At 40.0% G+C, this 18,272-nt stretch overlaps 1 protein-coding gene across 2 annotated transcripts in view; it reads left to right on the plus strand.

Annotated features, from left to right (window-relative positions):
• The window catches only part of ZC3H12C (zinc finger CCCH-type containing 12C), a 74,129-nt gene that overhangs the window by 48,802 nt on the left and 7,055 nt on the right, over window positions 1-18,272 (plus strand). For both annotated transcript variants that reach the window (XM_032427778.1, XM_032427779.1), the window contains exons 3-5: window positions 11,507-11,646; window positions 15,940-16,174; window positions 17,916-18,022. In XM_032427778.1, the coding sequence (XP_032283669.1) occupies window positions 11,507-11,646; window positions 15,940-16,174; window positions 17,916-18,022 (482 nt within the window). The remainder of the gene's footprint in view (window positions 1-11,506; window positions 11,647-15,939; window positions 16,175-17,915; window positions 18,023-18,272) is intronic.

An 18,272-nucleotide genomic window follows, 5' to 3' on the forward strand; every position in this document is an offset into this window, starting at 1 on the left:
ATATATTGTTCTCAAAATCCACAATTTACTATCAGTGGTGAGATTAAAGCTAATAAAGATTTATTTTATTGGTTTCATTTTCATTCCAAAGCAAGTTTTTTCCATCTTGCACAAATTAGGACTACAGGGTCATGAGAGAGTAAAGGCACTAATAACTCTGTGCTGGGCACACTGCTGAGCCCCTTACAGACACTGCCAACTACCATAATAATTAGCTGTGCTAATGTATTACTAGTATGACATTCTAGGTATTATTTTTATAATTAGATTTTAGATCAGTTATGGGAAGATTGTTTTAAGAATTGCTTTCCTTGGATCATATAAGTAATATACCTGCTACATAAATGTCAAAACGAGAATAAAAATCACCAGTGATTTCCAAGTATTTTTTTTTCGTAAGTTCACCATCTTATTTTTGTTGAAGTATAGTTGACAGATACTGTATTAGTTTCAGGTGTACAACATAGTGATTCAACAATTATATGCATTAGAAAATGCTCACTACAGTGAAATGCATTTACCATCTGTCACCATACAAGTTATTAAAATATTATCGACTATCTTCCCTAAGGTGTACTTTCTACCCCTGTGACTTATTTTATAACTGGAGGCTTGTACCTCTCAGTCCCCTTCACCTATTTCACCTATTCCCCTATACCCCTCCCCTCTGGCAGCCACCCGTTTGTTCTCTGTATCTTTGAGTCTGATTCTTATCATTTGTATGTTTGTTTTGGTATTTTGTTTTCTTTTTTAGATTACTTATATAAATGAAACCACATGGTATTGGTCTTTGCCTGACTTATTTCACTTAGCAGAATACCCTCTGAAGGGCGCCTGGGTGGCTCAGTCGTTAAGCGTCTGCCTTCGGCTCAGGTCATGATCTCGGGGTCCTGGGATGGAGCCCTGCATCGGGCTCCCTGCTCCGCGGGAAGCCTGCTTCTCCCTCTCCCACTCCCCCTGCTTGTGTTCCCTCTCTCTCTCTGTCTCTCTCTGTCAAATAAATAAATACAATCTTAAAAAAAAAAAAGAATACCCTCTAGGTCCATCCATGTTTTTTTGTTTGTTTGTTTTTTTCATCCATGTTTTTGTGAACGGCAAGATTTTATACTTTTTAAGACTAGGTAATATTCCATTGCATTATCTACACCACATCTTCTTTATCCATTCTTCTACTGGTAGACAGTTAGGTTGCTTCCCTATTGTAAATAATGCTGCAGTAAACACAGGGGTGCATATATCTTTGCAAATTAGTGTCTTCTTTTTCTTTGAGTAAATACCCGGAAGTAGAATTACTGGACTGTATAGTATTCCTGTTTTCAATTTTTTGAGGAACATCAATACTGTTTTCTGTAGTGGCTGAGTCGATTTATAATCCTACCAATAGGGCTCGAAGGTTCTCTTTTCTCTACTTCCTCACTAACATTTGTTATTTCTTGCATTTTTGATAATAACCATTCTGACTTGCTTGAGGTGATATTGTGGTTTTGATTTTCATTTCTCCGACGATTAGTGATGTTAGGCATCTTTTCATGTATCTCTTGGCCATCTATTTCTTATTTAGAAAAGTGTTTAGATCCTCTGCCAATTTTTTAATCAGATTGCTTGTGGGGTTTTTGAGTTGTGTTTTTGTTTTGTTTGTTGTGTGAGTTCTTTATATATTTTGGATAGTAACTCTTTATCAGATATATCATTTTGCAAATATCTTCACCCGTTAGGTAGCTTGCCTTTTTATTTTGTAAAAGGCAAAAGATTTATACAATCTGAAGAGAAACCAGAGTATTGCTTGCCTTTTTATTTTGTTAATGGTTTTCTTTTTTTTTTTTTTAAAGATTTTATTTATTTGACAGAAAGAGACCCAGCAAGAGAGGGAACACAAGCAGGAGGAGTGGGAGAGGGAGAAGCAGGCTTCCCGCGGAGCAGGGAGCCCGATGCGGGGCTTGATCCCAGGACCCCGGGATCATGACCTGAGCCAAAGGCAGACGCTTAACGACTGAGCCACCCAGGCGCCCCTTGTTAATGGTTTTCTTTGCTGTGCAAAAGCTTTTTAGCTTGATGTATTCCCAGCTGTTTATTTTGGTTTTGTTTCCCTTGCCGTGGAGACAGATCCAGAAAAATAGTGCTAAGGTTGATGTCCAGGAGATCACGGCCTAAGTTTTCTTCTAGTAGTTTTAGGATTTCAGGACTTACATTTAGGTCTTTAATCCATTTTGAGGCTTGGGGTTTTTTGTGTATGGGGTGAGAAAGTGAGTGGTCCAGTTTCCTCAGCACCATTTATTGAAGAGACTATCCTTTCCTCATTGTATATTCTTGCCTCCTTCATCATAGATTAATTGACCATAGAAATGTGGGTTTGTTTCTGGGCTCTCAGTTTAGTTCCATTGATCTGAGTCTGTTTTTGTGGCAGTACCATACTGTTTTGATTACTACATCTTTGTAGTCTATCTTGAAATCTGGCATTGGGACACCTGCAGCTGGTTTGTTCTTTCTCAACATTGCTTTGGTTATTCGGGGTCATTTGTAGTTCCGTACAAACTTTAGAATTACTTGTTCTAGCTCTGTAAAAAAATATTGGTATTTTGATAGGGATTGCTTTGAATCTGAAGATTGCTTTGGGTAGTATGGACATTTTAACAATATTTATTCAAGTCCTTTATCTGTGTCTTACAGTTTTCAGAGTACAGGTTTTTCACCTCTTTCATTGAATTTCTTCCAAGGTATTTTATTCTTTTTGATGCAGTTGTAAGTGGGATTGTTTCCCTAATTTCTCTTTCTGCTAGTTCATTATTAATGTATAGAAATGCAGAACTTTATTCCCTGGGTTTCTTCCAATTTTTTTCATACCCTTGTGCTCAAAAAAGATGCTTGATTTCAATCTTAAATTTGTTGAGACTTGTTTTGTGGCCAATGTGTAATCCATCCTGGAGAATGTTCCATGTGCGCTTAAAAAGAATACGTGTATTCTCCTCTTTTTGGAGGGAATGTTGTGTCTGTATCTGTTAGGTCTATCTGGTCTAAGTGTCCTTCAAAGCCACTGTTTGTTGATTTTCTGTTTGGGTTATGTAAGTGGGGTGTTAAATTCCCCTATTGTATTACTGTCAATTTGCTTTATGTTTAATATTTATGTATTTAGGTGCTCCTATGTTGAGAACATAGATATTTACCATGGTTATATCCTCTTGTTGGATTGATTTATCATCATGTAATGTCCTTTGTCTCTTGTTACAGTCTTTGTTTTAAAGTCTATCTTGATATAAATATTGTTACCCCAGTTTTTTTTCACTTCCATTTGCATAGTGTATGTTTTTCTATCCCTTCGAGTCTGTATGTGTCTTTAGGTCTGAAGTGAGTTGCTTGTAAGATCATAGAGATCAGTTTATCATTCAGTGGCACTATGTCTTTGGGTTGGAGCATTTAGTCCATTTACATTTAAAGTAATTGATAGGTATGTACTTATTGCCATTTGCCCTTTTGGTCATTGTGTTCTGGTTGTTTTTATACTTCTCTGTCGGTTTCTTCTCTCGCTCTTTCCTTGTGATTGATGACTTTCTTTAGTGTTTTGCTTGGCTTTCTCTTATGTGTATTTATTACAGGTTTAAGTATATAGCAGTCTATATGAAGTTGATGGTCACTTAAGTTTGAACACATTCTAAAAGATTATATTTTTACTCCCCTCCATGTTTTATGTTTGTTATATTTTACATCTTTGAGCCCCTTGTCTAGTTTTTGTAGATAGAATTTTACTACTTTTGTCTTTTAACCTTTGTACTAGCTTTATAAGTGATTGATCTGCTACCATTATGTTTGCTTTTACCAGTGAAGTTTTTTCTTAATTTTCATCTAGTTAGGGCCTTTTCTTTTCACTTAAGGAAGTCCCTTTAATATTTCTTGTAAGACTGTGGGCCAAACTCTTTTTCCTTCAGTTCTGAAGGGTAATCTTTCCAGCTAGAGTATTCTTGACTGTAGGTTGTTCCCCTTTCAGCACTTTGAGTATATCCTGCCCCTCTCTTCTGGCCTGCAAAGTTTCTGCTGAAAAATCAACTGATAGCCTTATGGGGTCTTCCTTGAATGTAGTTCTTTTTTCTCTTGCTGCTTTGAATATGCTCTTTAACTTTTGCCATTTTAATTAGTATCTTGGTGTGAAACCCCTTGGGTACCTGCAGGGGGTTGCTGCAGTGTGCCCCGGGAAGGAGGCATGCTCAGGATCCTTTTACTGCTTACATCTTCCTCCCGGTACCTCCAACGTTCTTTAGAAGCATGGCAGGCAATATGTTAATTCAAAGCAAATACTCAAACCAAAGATAGTTAAAAAGAAACTCCTTTGGCTTCCCTTTTTTTCAGTGCCATTAAAATTGAAAAGAGGCAGTCCCTGTTATAGATGCCTTGTTCCATTTTCGGATTTCTCCATGTTTTCGGGTATTCCTCATGTCTATCACTGGATGATAAGTTATAATTTTAAAGTAACCCTTCCCATCCTTTGGTTAACCCAGTTAATGATATGTGTGTATATATAACTTAAGGAAGTGTAGGAAATTCTCTTTCCTAGATATGACTGATGGAATGGCTGGCCCATTGTCCCCCTCTTCCAGGTCCTGTTTTGATGTGAACTACATGAAAATATGTACTTCCCTGAATTTTTCTCTGTATTACAAAATATGCCTTTATACCCCATTAACCATCATAGGTGACTAACCTAATGCCACGTTAATAAGCAAGTAAGCTGCAATTCTCCATTGAGAAGTATATATTGTGTTGTTACAGCAAATCATGTTATTTTGAGTGCTAATGGAATTGACAAAAAAGTTGAATTCATGTACTTTTCAAATTTGTCACAGAAGTATATATGGTTAGATACAGAGACAGTGAATTTACAGAATGAAAAGTTAGGATAGTGAAAGTCTTACCGGGAATATGTTGGTCAAGATACTCTGTGTTTATTTTAGTTCCCCTGGTTTCCAGTTTCTCGTTCACAGGGAGTTGCTTCTGTCTGTGAGTTAGAGTCCCTCCGTAGAAGTATCAGGGTTACCCCAGCCAACTCAGTAGCCCTTCCTGCAGCTGGGTCTGCAAACTAACTTCATGTTACTGTCTGGTGCAGGCTGTACGAGGAATTACAGAATCTGCTGGGAAAGTTGCAATGACTAATAAATCTGCAATTAGTTTCCCTTGTGGTTTATTAGTTGCCACTGATGTTCTGAAGTCTCTCTTCTTCAAACTTTGGCCCATAGCCTGGCAGCTCCCTAGCACACATTTACTAACTCAGATGCCTTGTCTCCCAGAAGTTTCAAAAATACTCTACCTGGAGTAGAGAATATGGTAGTTCACTCAGCAGGTCTCTTCGCAACAGATGAACCCTCACTGGGAGACAAGAGGTGACCTCAGATCCGCTCAGGAACCTCACAGGTGAAAGAACAGGGGCAAGGTTGTCTGGAGATACCCACAACTTGTGTGTATTTCTGTACCTGGGTGAAACATGAAAAAACAATAGAAATTGCAGAATACATTGCTCTAGGATCCATAAGAAACAACAGGAAATGATTAAAGTAGGAGGAAAAAGACACCTTTATAAGGCTTGGTAACATTGTGCCTTCACCTTTCTCCATCTTTTCCCAAAACTCTGGGAAAACCTCTTTCCCAAAGCCAGTCCCTGAGGAACTGTGTATGCTTACCATCCAAGTACCCCATCTCTTCCTTGTGCTTGAATCCCACCCACAGCAAGGCTGCCAAAACAGTGAAGGGGATTAGGGGTCTATTCTGATCTGTGCCCTGCATGGTCAGAGCTGCCTGAGGCCATGGCAGTCCACTGTGAGGGGGCTCAGTCTTGGCCCCCATCAGGTCTCTTCCCTGCGTCAAACCTCCACGCAAGCAGCCGGTATCCCTCTTCATGCCTAGGGCTGTAGGACTGAAGACATGTGATCGAGGACCTTGGTACATCTTTGCAGATCTCTCCGGAGCACTGGAAAATAACTCTTAAGATAGAGAATATCAGCTAGGAACAGGGCACATATACTCTTTCCATATCTGATCCACCAAGCAGTCCTGGCTAACTTGGAAAAGGCATCGGACTCCTCGCGGCCCTCAAGGGATCAGGCTGATTTTCCTCACCCTAAGATGAAAAGTTGGTTCATATGGCTCTATATACTCTTTAGTAGGCTGACTCCTTTTGTTTCCCCTTCCTTCCAAGTTATCAGGGCAACTGTCTGCCAACTGGGTGCTTTCATTCTAGGACAGTCTCTTATCCAAATTCTCAAGACTCCTTTTTCCATCCTCTTCATCATTTCTGCTTCCCTAGCTATGTTTTGCATGTTGAATGTAGGGGATCTTGCAGGTAGAGCTCACATCAGAACATTCAAGTAAGGCTAGCAAGTCTCCCTCTTCCACAGGGAAGTTATTCTCAGACCCTAAAGCCATTGGGAAGTATCTTCTCAGTCCCAGGCAAAGAAGGCAAAGGGAAGTTAGGGGGAGAAGAAACAACAGTGAGAAGGCTTGAGAACCAGGGGAAAGGAGCCTAGAGTTTAATTCATTCTTTCTGACTGTCCCAGTTCATTCTTTTATTTCCTGATATTCGGAGATACAAATAATCCTTTTAAGTAGGGTATTTCTAAAAATCCCTATAAATAAATCAATTTGCCTACTTCAAATGAGCCTTTCTCTGGTCATTGCAAAGCAGGATTTTTATAAGCATGCTTATTCCAAACATGAACAGAGTAAAATAAGCCTTTTAAGAAAGTTACCTGCTGGTAGACTTCTTGTATTCTTCTACCATTAAAGCCAGTGGTGAATCACATGCCAACTTTGAGCCTGTGTTATATAGGAACTCAGAATTTGCAGTGAGAATTTGGAATTTTCCCTGGGAACCCAATCCCACTGAGTCAAAAGGACATGTTTTATCAAACATTCAGGGTCTCTTACCTAATCAAAGGTGGCCACAGATCTTCCAACAAATTCAGCATCAGAAGGACTCACATGAGGTATACCATCTTTATTGCCAAATTGTTGAAATAAAAAAGAAATCAAGGCCCAAAAGAACATGCCAATTCATAAATATAGAATTAGCTATTTTTACTACTGAGAAAATGCATGCAGACATAGTCCGTAAGTGACTACGGAACTATAATGAATTTTCTTCTCTATTTATATGGAATTAAAACTTCAGTTCTTAAACATCATCCTACTTATTTTAGTAAATACTCAGCTGATAGTTCATTTGCACCAGGAGCTATAGTGTGCTTGCTCTGATGTCCCGTTTTTATAATTCTTTATCAGAACCTCCTACAAGTATTGTATCCAGCCCATATGATGATGCACATCCTTCAACACGCCTCAGTAAGGGGAGATTAAGTTCAGTCTCCTAAAGCTCTCCTAGTCTGTAGAAGTCCCCGCTGCAGTTTGGAACCACCGGTCATTTATCTGCTTGGGCTTTTAATATTTCTGGGGATGATTCTGGGCCTTGGTAGCTGGGAGGCACTTCCAGGGCAACAACAACCATTCCAGGGATTCCGTGGTTAGCACTCATTTCTTTGGTCTGATCAGGAGGAAAAGATTGTCTGGGAAAGTGTCAGAGACTCAGAGACCTCCTCTACACACCCACCCTTGCCTGCCTCTCCCACCCCCACGTGAGCCCCGAGCCTGGGTCAAGCATGAGAGCCCATTGCTAATTGCATTGAACCTGATTTCATATTAGTGTGGGGTGTTACTATACCTGGATATGGAATTACTATGTTTTAGAGAAAGCACGCCTTCAACTTTATAAAGTACTGCCAAATTGTTCTCCTGAATAGTTACACCAATTTACACTCCCACCTGTAACGTATGAGTTCCTACTTTCACACATCCTTGGCAACATCTGGTGTTTGCAGACTTTATTTTTTCCAATCTGATGGGTGTGAAGTGATGTCTCATTTTTGGCTTTAATTTGCATGTCTTCACTATTGAGCATCTTTTCATATGTTCGTTGGTCATTTGGGTTTCCTCTTCTGTGAATTCACTGTTCATATCTTTTGCCTTAAAAAAGTGGTTACCCTTCTCAATGTATAGGAGTACTTTATATACTCTGAGTACTACCTTTTCTTTGGTCCTATACATTGCAATACCTTGTCCCAATCTATGGCATTTTTGTTTATTCTTTTGCATAAAGCTTTATGTATGCAAATCTTTCAGTCTTTTCCTTGATAGCACATGATTGTGTGTCTTCTTTAAGAAGTATTTCCCCATCAGGGCACCTGGGTGGCTCAGTCAGCTAAGCCTCCGACTCTTGGTTTCAGCTCAGGTCATGATCTCAGGGTCATGAGATTGAGCCCCGTTTCAAGCTCTGTGCTCAGCACAGAGACTGGTTAAGATCCTTTCTTCCTCTCCCTCTACCCCTCCCCCTGCCCACACATGTGCACACACTCTAAAATAAAATCTTTAAAAAAAAAAAATTTCCCCATCCTAATGTATGTCCTATAGTTTCTTTTAAAAGTTTTACAGTATTTTTCATATTTAAATCTTTGATCTACAATTTATTTTTGTGTATGGTAGGAGATAAAAATAGTTGGCTTTCCATATAAATAATCAGTTGCCCTAGGACCATGGTAAATGGTCCATCTTCATTAATTTCTAATGTCACTTATACACATGTATTACCTTCAGCTCACTCTTGTTATATATTTTGTTTTTTAATCTTTGCGTGTACCAGTATAACCTTGATTGGATTTCTGTAGTTTTATACTACATATTGCAGCTAACAAGAAAGTTCTTCCTCTTTTGTTCAATATTGCTTAACCATTCTTGGTCTTTTGTTTTCTCATAGTAATTTTAGGATGAGCCTCTCAGGTTCCCTAAAAATCCCTTTGAGGACTTTTATTGGAATTGCAGTGGACTTACAGATTAATCTGAGAATTGCCATCGTCATAAATAGAGTCTCGCCATCCATGAAAATGGTATATTACTGTTCCTTTCATTCAGGTCCTCACTTATGCCCTTCAATACAGGCTTTCCATTTTGGTTTGCTCCATAAAGCTCTTGTCTATCTTTTCGTTTTTAGATTTTAGTTTTTGTTACTTTCACAAATGGGATTTTTTTTTAAGATTTATTTTAGAAAGAGAGAGAGTGTGTGAACAAGGAGGAGAGGCAGAGGGAGAGAGAAAATCCTGAAGCAGACTCTGCTGAGCACAGAACCTGACACGGGGCTCAATCCCAGGACCCTGAGATCATGACCTGAACTGAAATCAAGAGTCAGCCACTTAACTGACTGAGCCACCCAGGTGCCCCTACAAATGGGATTTTTTAGTTAAAATTTTAAATTGGTTTGCTAGTGTAGAGCAATACAGATTTTTGAACTAGAACCTTGCATCTTCAGTGTAATAACATTGTCCAAGAATATTGTCTGTATGATACAGTTTCTTGCTGTCTGTTGTAATCTGTTCTGGGGCCTAGTACCTAGCCAGTTTCATAAATCTTCCACATGTATTTGAAATGATTTTCTCATTTTGTGCAGGTTTCTGTGTATGTCCATTAGATCAAGCTTGTAATTGATTGTTCTAGTCTGTATTCTTACTACATTTTCTGCTCCATCATTCAATTAATATTTTCTTTCTCCTAATCCAATCATCTTTTGCATTACTCATTTGGAGACTCAGTTCACAATTATTATAGCATCCTTGTGAATTCTCTTTTTACTATTATTTGATAGCTTTTTTGTCCTTCTAACGTTTTTACATGAAAATACATATTCATAGAGCTTTCCAAGTTTTCTTTAGTCTAGCTACAAATGATAGAAAACTTGCCTACAGTTTCTTAAATTGAGAGGAGGTATTTTTTCTCAAATAACAAGGTCAGAGATAGGTGTGGATCCATCCGCTCAGAAACCCAGGCTCTTTGTATGTGTCTGTGTATCATTCACACTGTGACACCTTTCATCCTCTTGCTGGCTTTCTCCCTATGAGGTATTGTTGGATGGGAGCATGGGGCGGGCTGGGGGGGGCGGTTGTGGGGCAAGGAGAGAGCAGTAACAACCTTTACCGTCAGTATCAGATAAGATAATACCTGTTTCAGCATCTAGAGAATCTTTGTCCCATGACTGTAAATGATTTGCTGTTGCCACACATCTTGTGAACATTCTTTGCAGAAATAGAAGATCTTATCTTCTGAGTCAGATGTGACCATTTCCCTTCCCAAGTGAAGTCACCAGGGAGAAAGTGCTGATGCAGTTCTCTCTTTAGAGCCAGAAACAGTTAAATGCTCAAGCCTCAGGAAACCACATGTCATTAACGACTAGCAAGGCACAATATACTTAGATTTCAAAGCATTAATACAAAATAAAAATATGGTCAGGTGTCAGTGAATGTTTGTATTTAGGAATAATATGTATATTCTCTCAAGAGATGATACCAGTCTTTTCTATAGTTTTTCGGAAGACTGATTGTAGTATTTTCTATGAAACTCAGCATCACTGTGTGTCGTTTGCTGGGGCATTGGCAGGGCCATCGAGTCGCCTGAGTTACCTAGGAACCAGGACCTCAGACTCCTGCTTCCCTTATCCCTCCCTCTGAAACTTCCACTACATCTGAGTCCACCTGTCACCTTGCCCCAGACCATTCTATGGAACAGGAACAGTCTATGTGGTTTGCATTTATAGGCTTTAGGATCTACAAAGCAAGTTGGTCTTTCTGTTTTGTCCTTGAAATGATTATTTAGATGGTTCTAGTACTTCCCAAGGGGTCTAGTAGAATATGTTAATACACCTAATATTTGATTTGTGCTAAAAATTAACAGAGCATTTACTTACCTTATTTCCTTCACACTGAGGAGTGAAGAATATCTGTCTCCATTATGGAGCTCAAGCTGCAAAAAAAAATACAAAAAAACAGTTGTTATATTCAAAGCAGGAGACTGTTTCTTTTAAAAACAAACATTAGAATCAGTGTTAATTTTTGAATTACTAGGTTAAAGTGCATAGGCAGAGCCTGGTGCTAGCTAAGTATTTATTGAGTGACTACACTTTCGTCTGAGCATTTTCTTGTAGGCGCTAAGACTGCTTAATCCAATTTTGAATGCCCTTTTGTCATCATTAATCCTTGTCCAACACAATATTGTTAAAACCAGGTGTCTTTTTTAAAGGACATGGGAAGTGTTTCTTGTAGGCAATTAAGCATTGTGAACATGATTTTCTGTTTACAGATTTTTTTCTAGGTGACTTCTTTCACGTTTGACTGAAGTTTTTGCTGTGGTGGAGACCCCTTCCTTTTCTCCCCCATCCTGATTAAAACTTTCAGACTAGTTAACCTTTACAACTTGACACTGGAAAAACTCACTTTTCTTTATTTTCCCCACAAGAATGATCCCAATTTTCATATGTTTCCTCACAGATTTTCAGCTTTCCAGGTTCTCTGTGTTTCTCTGAGCTGTACAACTCCATCTTAAATTTGAAGTCCATTACTATTGTAATTAGGTGGTCATTTCTGCTGACAAATTTGAATTAAGTTGAATTTAGATTTTGTTGTGTCTTACATGTTCTAAAATCATATTTCAGCCATGGAAACAAAGAAGTATTTTCCTGCCGGGGAATCAAATTGGCAGTGGATTGGTTTTTGGAAAGAGGCCACAAAGATGTTACAGTTTTTGTTCCGGCTTGGAGAAAAGAGCAGTCCCGGCCTGATGCTCTTATCACAGGTGAGCCCTGGGAGCGGCCTGGTCATAGCTTCAGACGTACCCGGGCAGGTCATCAGACGCTGTCACATGTTGCACTGATGAAGATGTCCATCAACTCTGATGATAAGGAAACAGCAGTCCTTGCTCCATAAACCAATGGTTTGGGGTTGTTTTCTTTTTGTAATTTGGAAGCTTTTTACTTCAAATTTTGTAAAATTTTGACTTTGGGACATGCATAGGAGTCAGGAGACCTAGATTAAAATTCTGGTTTTGCCACTTACTAGCCGTTGGACTTTGAGCAACATGCTTGGACCTCTGTTTCTCTTTCTGCAATATGAAGTCAGTGATGTAGTTCACAACAGACCTGCAGGACCCTGGAGCTCTGCTCTCTGGGGTCAAGTAGAAGGAAGGGACTCCGTCTCAATACAGTGTATTTTGTGTTATTTTGTAATTTTTACATTAATTTAAAATGTAATTTAAAAATGTATGAGTTTCAGGCAAAAACAGTTAATGATTGTTGCTGAACATTTTGCTGAAGTTAACCCTTCCTGCCCCTCTGCCCACCTCCAACATTAACAAAAACTGAGGAACTTGTGTGAAGAAAACTATACTTTTCAAATCAAAAACAGAGAGACCACAGACCACATACCTGAAGGGAAGATTAATCATTAAGTCATTACTTGAGCCAGGGTAGGGATAAATAGGCAAGACATGGTGGAGTCCAGAGCTGTGGAATCAGACCCTAGTCTATATAAAGTGTAAAGGGAAGAAGGTGCCAGAATTCAACCAGAAGCACCAAGACACTGGATAACTTTTGGAAAAAATATACATATTTAGATCCTTATCTTCCACCATATAACAGTAAATTCCAGATGGTTGAAGAATTGTCAAAAACACTAGTCTTTGAATGGCTGGGGAAAACTTTACTAAAGTTAAAATTTTTGGAGGAAATTACAAAGGAAAAGATAATTTTCATTGCATGAAAATCTAAACTTCTGTATTTTGGGAAATTTTCTTTAAAATGAGAACTTTTTTATTTGCCTAAGGGGAAAAAAATACAACAAATAAAGAATCCATGTCCTTAACATCTAAAGAGCTCCTAGACGCTGGGAAAACAAACAGAGCTCTCCCCAGCATATAAATGGTAATGTGGTAGGAATAGACAGCTCACAGAACACAGGTGCCCAATAAGAGAAAAAATTCAGCCTCATTAGCAGTTCAAGAAATGAGAAATTTAAACAACTCTTGTATTTCACCCATCAAATTAGCAGATTGAAAAACTGGTAAACCTCCGGGACCTCTTCCTTCACTGCTGTGGAAACGAATTGATACAACCTTTCTAAAGAACAGTTGGGTCTTAAAATATTAATATTCTTGGATCTACTCGTTCCCCTTCCAGGCATAATTCTTCAGAAAATAAGCAGAGTTACAGGCAAAGATTTAGAACCACAAAGACATCCAGTGCATTATTATTGAAATGTATATTCACTAGAATGGTTCAAGAAGTTAGAATATGTATTAGAATATTTAGGCAGAATTTCTAATGATCTGAGGAAGTGCCCTTTTCCATAGAAGTTTATACCTAGACCAATGATGGCAAGAACAGAATACACAAAAAATGACTAGAAGGAAATATGCCAAAGTGTTCACAGTAATTGACTCTGTGTCATGACTTTGAGGTTTTATTTCTCCCTACTTCTGAGTATTTTCCCTTACTTTCTTAATTTTGCTTAAGGAACTTAGAATATTTTTAATAATCAGGGGGAAAATAAATCGAAAAAGAGAAAACAATATTTAAACATGTAAATGACTGGAAAGCTTGAACATGAAAGGAACAGGAGCCCAAGAAGGGAAAAGGATCGTGGGCATGGCAGGTGTGTCTGAGTTTAATTTTTAAAATACCAGTACGCCAGGGCTCTGGAATGCATCAGGATGCAGTGTACTTTGTAAACTGCGTTCAGCTCCACTTGACCCTCGAACAACACAAGTTTGAACTGCCTGGGTCCACTTATAAACGGACTTTTTATCATATAGTAAACATATTTTCGCTTATGATTTTCTTCATAATAAGAATACAGTATAGAATACACATAACACAAGACGTGGCTTCCATGCGGTGGTTAAGTTCTGGGGGCTCAAAAGTGAGGGAGTCAGCACCCTAACCCCTGCCTTAAGGGCTGCTCAAAGGTCCGGAGGTGTTTTCTCCCCCTGGGTAATAATTCTACCTAAAACCTTCAACCAGATAAAACCTGGTAAATTGAATAGTCCATTATTTTTTCACTGTACAAAAAAGGAAACTTGACCCACATTTTCAGGCTCTCCCATAGAGATTCAGATGAGCGCGTTTTCCGGTGAGATAACACCGATTTTATAAGCACAAAGCTCTATATCAGGTGCTGTGCTAGGAATTAGAGATTCAGTTCAACTTACTAGCCATACTGAACCCGCATCTATTTAAGTTAGGATTATTTGTCCTGATTGGCTATTCTTTTTACCTCATTAGCTATTCTAGAAAAAGCAAATGAAGCAAGATGATGTTGACCCTTAGGCCACCACACTTATTTCTCTAATCACTTCGTGGCGTATCGTGTGAGTAAACACTTCCACAAATAAAGTAGGATGGCTTATTCATGAACATAGTCACTAACCTGGAGGACCTAAGAAGATCCATCTCTAAGTACCCCATGCGTTCATTCTACAGACATTTACTGAGTATCTCCTGCTGTGCTTCCTGGGCCGAGCGCTAATGGAAATAGAGATAAACATTTTGAGAGCAGGGACAACATTTCATTTATCAGGGCAACACACAAAAATAATTATAACATGACAAATCCTGTAGTTGAGACTGAGCTTTTCAGTTTGTCCTGGTTTTCTGTAATTAAGAGATCAACAGTTACAGCTGTTAAAATTCAGTTGAACAGTGTTGAGAGCTTGCTAGGCTCTGTGCTAAGTGCTTACGTGTGTGACAGCTCCCTGACTTCTAGCCTCCTGACTGCCTCGGAGGCTCAATAAGGGATGACTGCCAGATACAGAAAATGCCAGAACCTGAGGTTTCCCCATGATTTGCTGCTTCTAACACCCACATTTCCAGCAGTTCTGCTCTGGTGCGCTTCTAAACCAATGTTCCGGTCCTGATGAAACCATGTCAGGCGCATCATGAAGTCTATACACCAGCTTCGGAGCCAGCCGACCCCTAATCCCTCTCTGTTCCCTCCGAGGGACCCTGGCTCATCCCCAGTACCCTGTTGTGGCGATTACAGCCCTTGCTCACCTAGTCTGCGTGTCTGTCTGGTGACTGACACCTTCTTAAGGAGAGGTCATTCTTAATGTTGGTGACCATTAATACTTGGCACGCCACACCTGGTCTCCCCTGAAGACAGAGATTTTTTAAAAATTAGTAATTGCAGTTAATAAACATGGAGAAGTAGCCTTTTTTCCTTTCCTTTTTTTTTTTTTTTTAATCATGACCTCCTGACTCTGGGCCAGAATGTACAATTGTGGGAAGACAGGAGGTAGAAGAGCCCAAGTGGGAAGAAGGGATGGTGGAGAGAGAACTTTTATCGTTAATCAAAATAGGAACGCCAGCACCTTTAAAAAAACAAAACCAACCAAAACCCCTCTGAACAAGTCCGAGTTACAAAGTGCTGAAGAACATGCCCACAGAAGACAAGGAGCGTTCCTCCAGTTAGCCTTGCTCCGTCCGGGGCAGCTCTCCCCTCTGCTCCCATCTGAGCCCGTCCTCACGCAGTCCACCCCGTGGGGATGCCGCACTTGTTGCCACGTGTTTCCTGGGAAAGGACCCAAAACAGGGCAGGTCACGTCTGTAGTGACAGTACTTCCTCCACTGTGTCCTCGGTGACCCTGCCGCATCGTAAGACTCTTCCCCGCCACCTCAGGGGCCTCCCCTAGTGCTCCTCAGACTCTCCCCCATCACCTCCACTCGTCAGAAAACAGAAGAACAAAATAAACGGGCTTTGGCGGGGGGCGGACGCGGGTGCCCCTGACCCCACACCGCTGCATGGTCAGAACGGCGTAATGAAAAACATCACTGAGCAAATGGATGTTTATTCTGTTAAAGTTTTAAACCGTTTTTAATGACTTTGGGGGCTATGTTTAAAGCCGTTATTATTGCAATCCTCAGGGGAAAATATTGGGAATTAAAAATGTGTTCTATCTACAAACTGTAAATCATAATCCCTAATGAAATGAGGGCATAAGTCCAGTTCCTGTCATAAAAGCTCACGTTGTATGCACATTGCCCCGTGTGTTACGTCTGTACTTACTCGTGAAATTCTGCCCCGATCGTCCTTGCAGATCAAGAAATTCTGCGGAAATTAGAGAAGGAGAAGATCCTGGTGTTCACACCATCCCGACGAGTGCAGGGCAGGCGGGTGGTGTGCTATGATGACCGGTTCATCGTGAAGCTGGCTTTTGAGTCAGATGGGATCATTGTATCCAACGACAACTACAGGGACCTGGCAAACGAGAAACCGGAGTGGAAGAAGTTCATAGATGAGCGATTGTTAATGTACTCCTTTGTCAATGACAAGTAAGTGAACCCATTCACTGATGGGGCGGCGGGGGGGGGGGGGTCCTGCTTCCCTGCACGCGGAGCCCTCGCTGCGCCTGCCACAGGCCAGACCCAAGTCACGTCTCTTCCCACAGCCCCACAGCCTACTTCCCTCTGATCCCCGGGCCGGGGCGGGGGAGGTGGGTGAGGGACAGGCCCCTGCACTGTAGGACGCGAACATGGCACATCTGTCAGAACGGACAGGGACGGTTCTGGAACATATCGACCCCCCAAAACACTGCCTTTCAAAGTCTACCTAGAGCCTTGATCGCTTAGATCTATTTTTAAAATACATGATTTTTGTAAATATTATACCAATGGTAAGACTCCAGTCATGATTAAGTTGATAAATGGGCAGAGAACAATAAAAAGCAGGTCTCCTGAGAAATAAGTGTATTTCCAAAATGGGGGGAAGTTCACCTGTTGATAATCAAAAATGTGAACTAAATTTACAAAGAACGTATTTTTTCACCCATTTAATTCACAAAAATATTTTTGCATGTGCTTTGTGCTGTTAAAGATACAGTGAAACTGCTCACACAGTTTCGCGTGGGTTAACAGAAGCCTTGGAAATACGTATACGCTCTCAGGCCCATCATCTCCTTTCTGGGAATATATAGTCTGAGGAGAAAAAGACCAGATATGTTCATTTCTGTATTTTTTATAATTGCAAGAATTCAGAGGCAGCTGAAGGTACAACAGAGAAATCGGTTAAGCCGCTCTGCATCTAGCAGAATATTCTTCAGCTCTTCAGCATTATGAGTATAAAGGCTATTGAGGAACATGGAAATTTGTTAGAAAGACAAAACAAAATTATATTTGTGTTGGGAAATGTGTATGCATACAGAAACGACTAAAATGCAACACATAAATGGAAAATAGTTGTATTAAGATCATAGGATTGAGTGATACTTCTTAATGTTGCCACATTGTTTTAACAAATAATAAACACTGTATTTGCTAAGTGTTCTTAGCCACATTGACACTCCCTTAACATTGTTCACATTTCATGGGTAACTGCTTGGCCCATTTCAAGTTCCAGCATTGACATAACAAGTAGCAGAGCTCTTCAGTTGTAACTTCTTCCTGTTGTGCTATGCATGCCGTGAACTCTTGCATCCGGGAGATTTTTTCCATCTCTCTGCTGAGGCGCAAAGAGAGTGGGCTGTGGCGTTCGATGTGGAATCTCAACTGTGCAGTGTGAACTCAGATCAAAGTCACTTAATTAGGAAAGTGTATTAATCTGCAAAAATTAATACCTGAAGGGCCCACTGTCAGGAAGAAAGGAGAGGAGGGGGTATGCATGTTCCCAGGCCGGGAGCGGGGTTGGTCCGTTGTCCGTGTTCCTGTCCACTGCTCCTCGCTTCCCCGGCCTCTATACTTGACAAGATCGAGGCTCACGGAGTCCCCCTAAAATGGCATTGTGTTGTTTTCTGAAGTCCTTACAAAATCCCAAGACTGAGAGGAAGAAAGAATTCATGAGAACATGCAAGGCTCAAAACTTACTTGACTTAAAACCAATACAAGTTCGTCTTGACACATTCTACTTTTGTGTTCATTAAGAAAATTCTGTGTACTGAGATTTTTTACCCCATAAACACTGAGTCAAAATACTTGATTAAAAATGTTTTAAAGACCTTAGAGTGAATCAGTCTCTACCTTCTGTCTTCAGAATTAAATGATCAGCCTCCTACATCACTTTGTATTCTGTCCCTGACAGGTTCATGCCCCCTGATGACCCTCTTGGCAGACACGGCCCAAGCCTGGATAATTTTCTGAGGAAGAAACCTATTGTTCCTGAACACAAAAAGCAGCCTTGTCCATACGGTAACTTTCCTTGTAACTATTTAACATATGCCTTCAGAACACAGTCTGTTGTTAAACTTTTGGTAATAAAAATAAACATGTTATATTTTGGATGGCATAGTATGTGGTTCTTTGAATTGTAATTAAACATCTTAGCCGTGGAAAAAAAAGTAATTATTTTTACCTAGTCGAGTTCCATGCAAATGCATTTCCCAGAGTTAAAACATGGGTTCCAAAAACTCTGCTTAATCAGGCAGGTACAAACGTGGAG

Source organism: Phoca vitulina, unplaced genomic scaffold (genome assembly GCF_004348235.1).
Source record: "Phoca vitulina isolate PV1807 unplaced genomic scaffold, GSC_HSeal_1.0 scaffold38, whole genome shotgun sequence".
Classification (NCBI taxonomy): domain Eukaryota; kingdom Metazoa; phylum Chordata; class Mammalia; order Carnivora; family Phocidae; genus Phoca; species Phoca vitulina.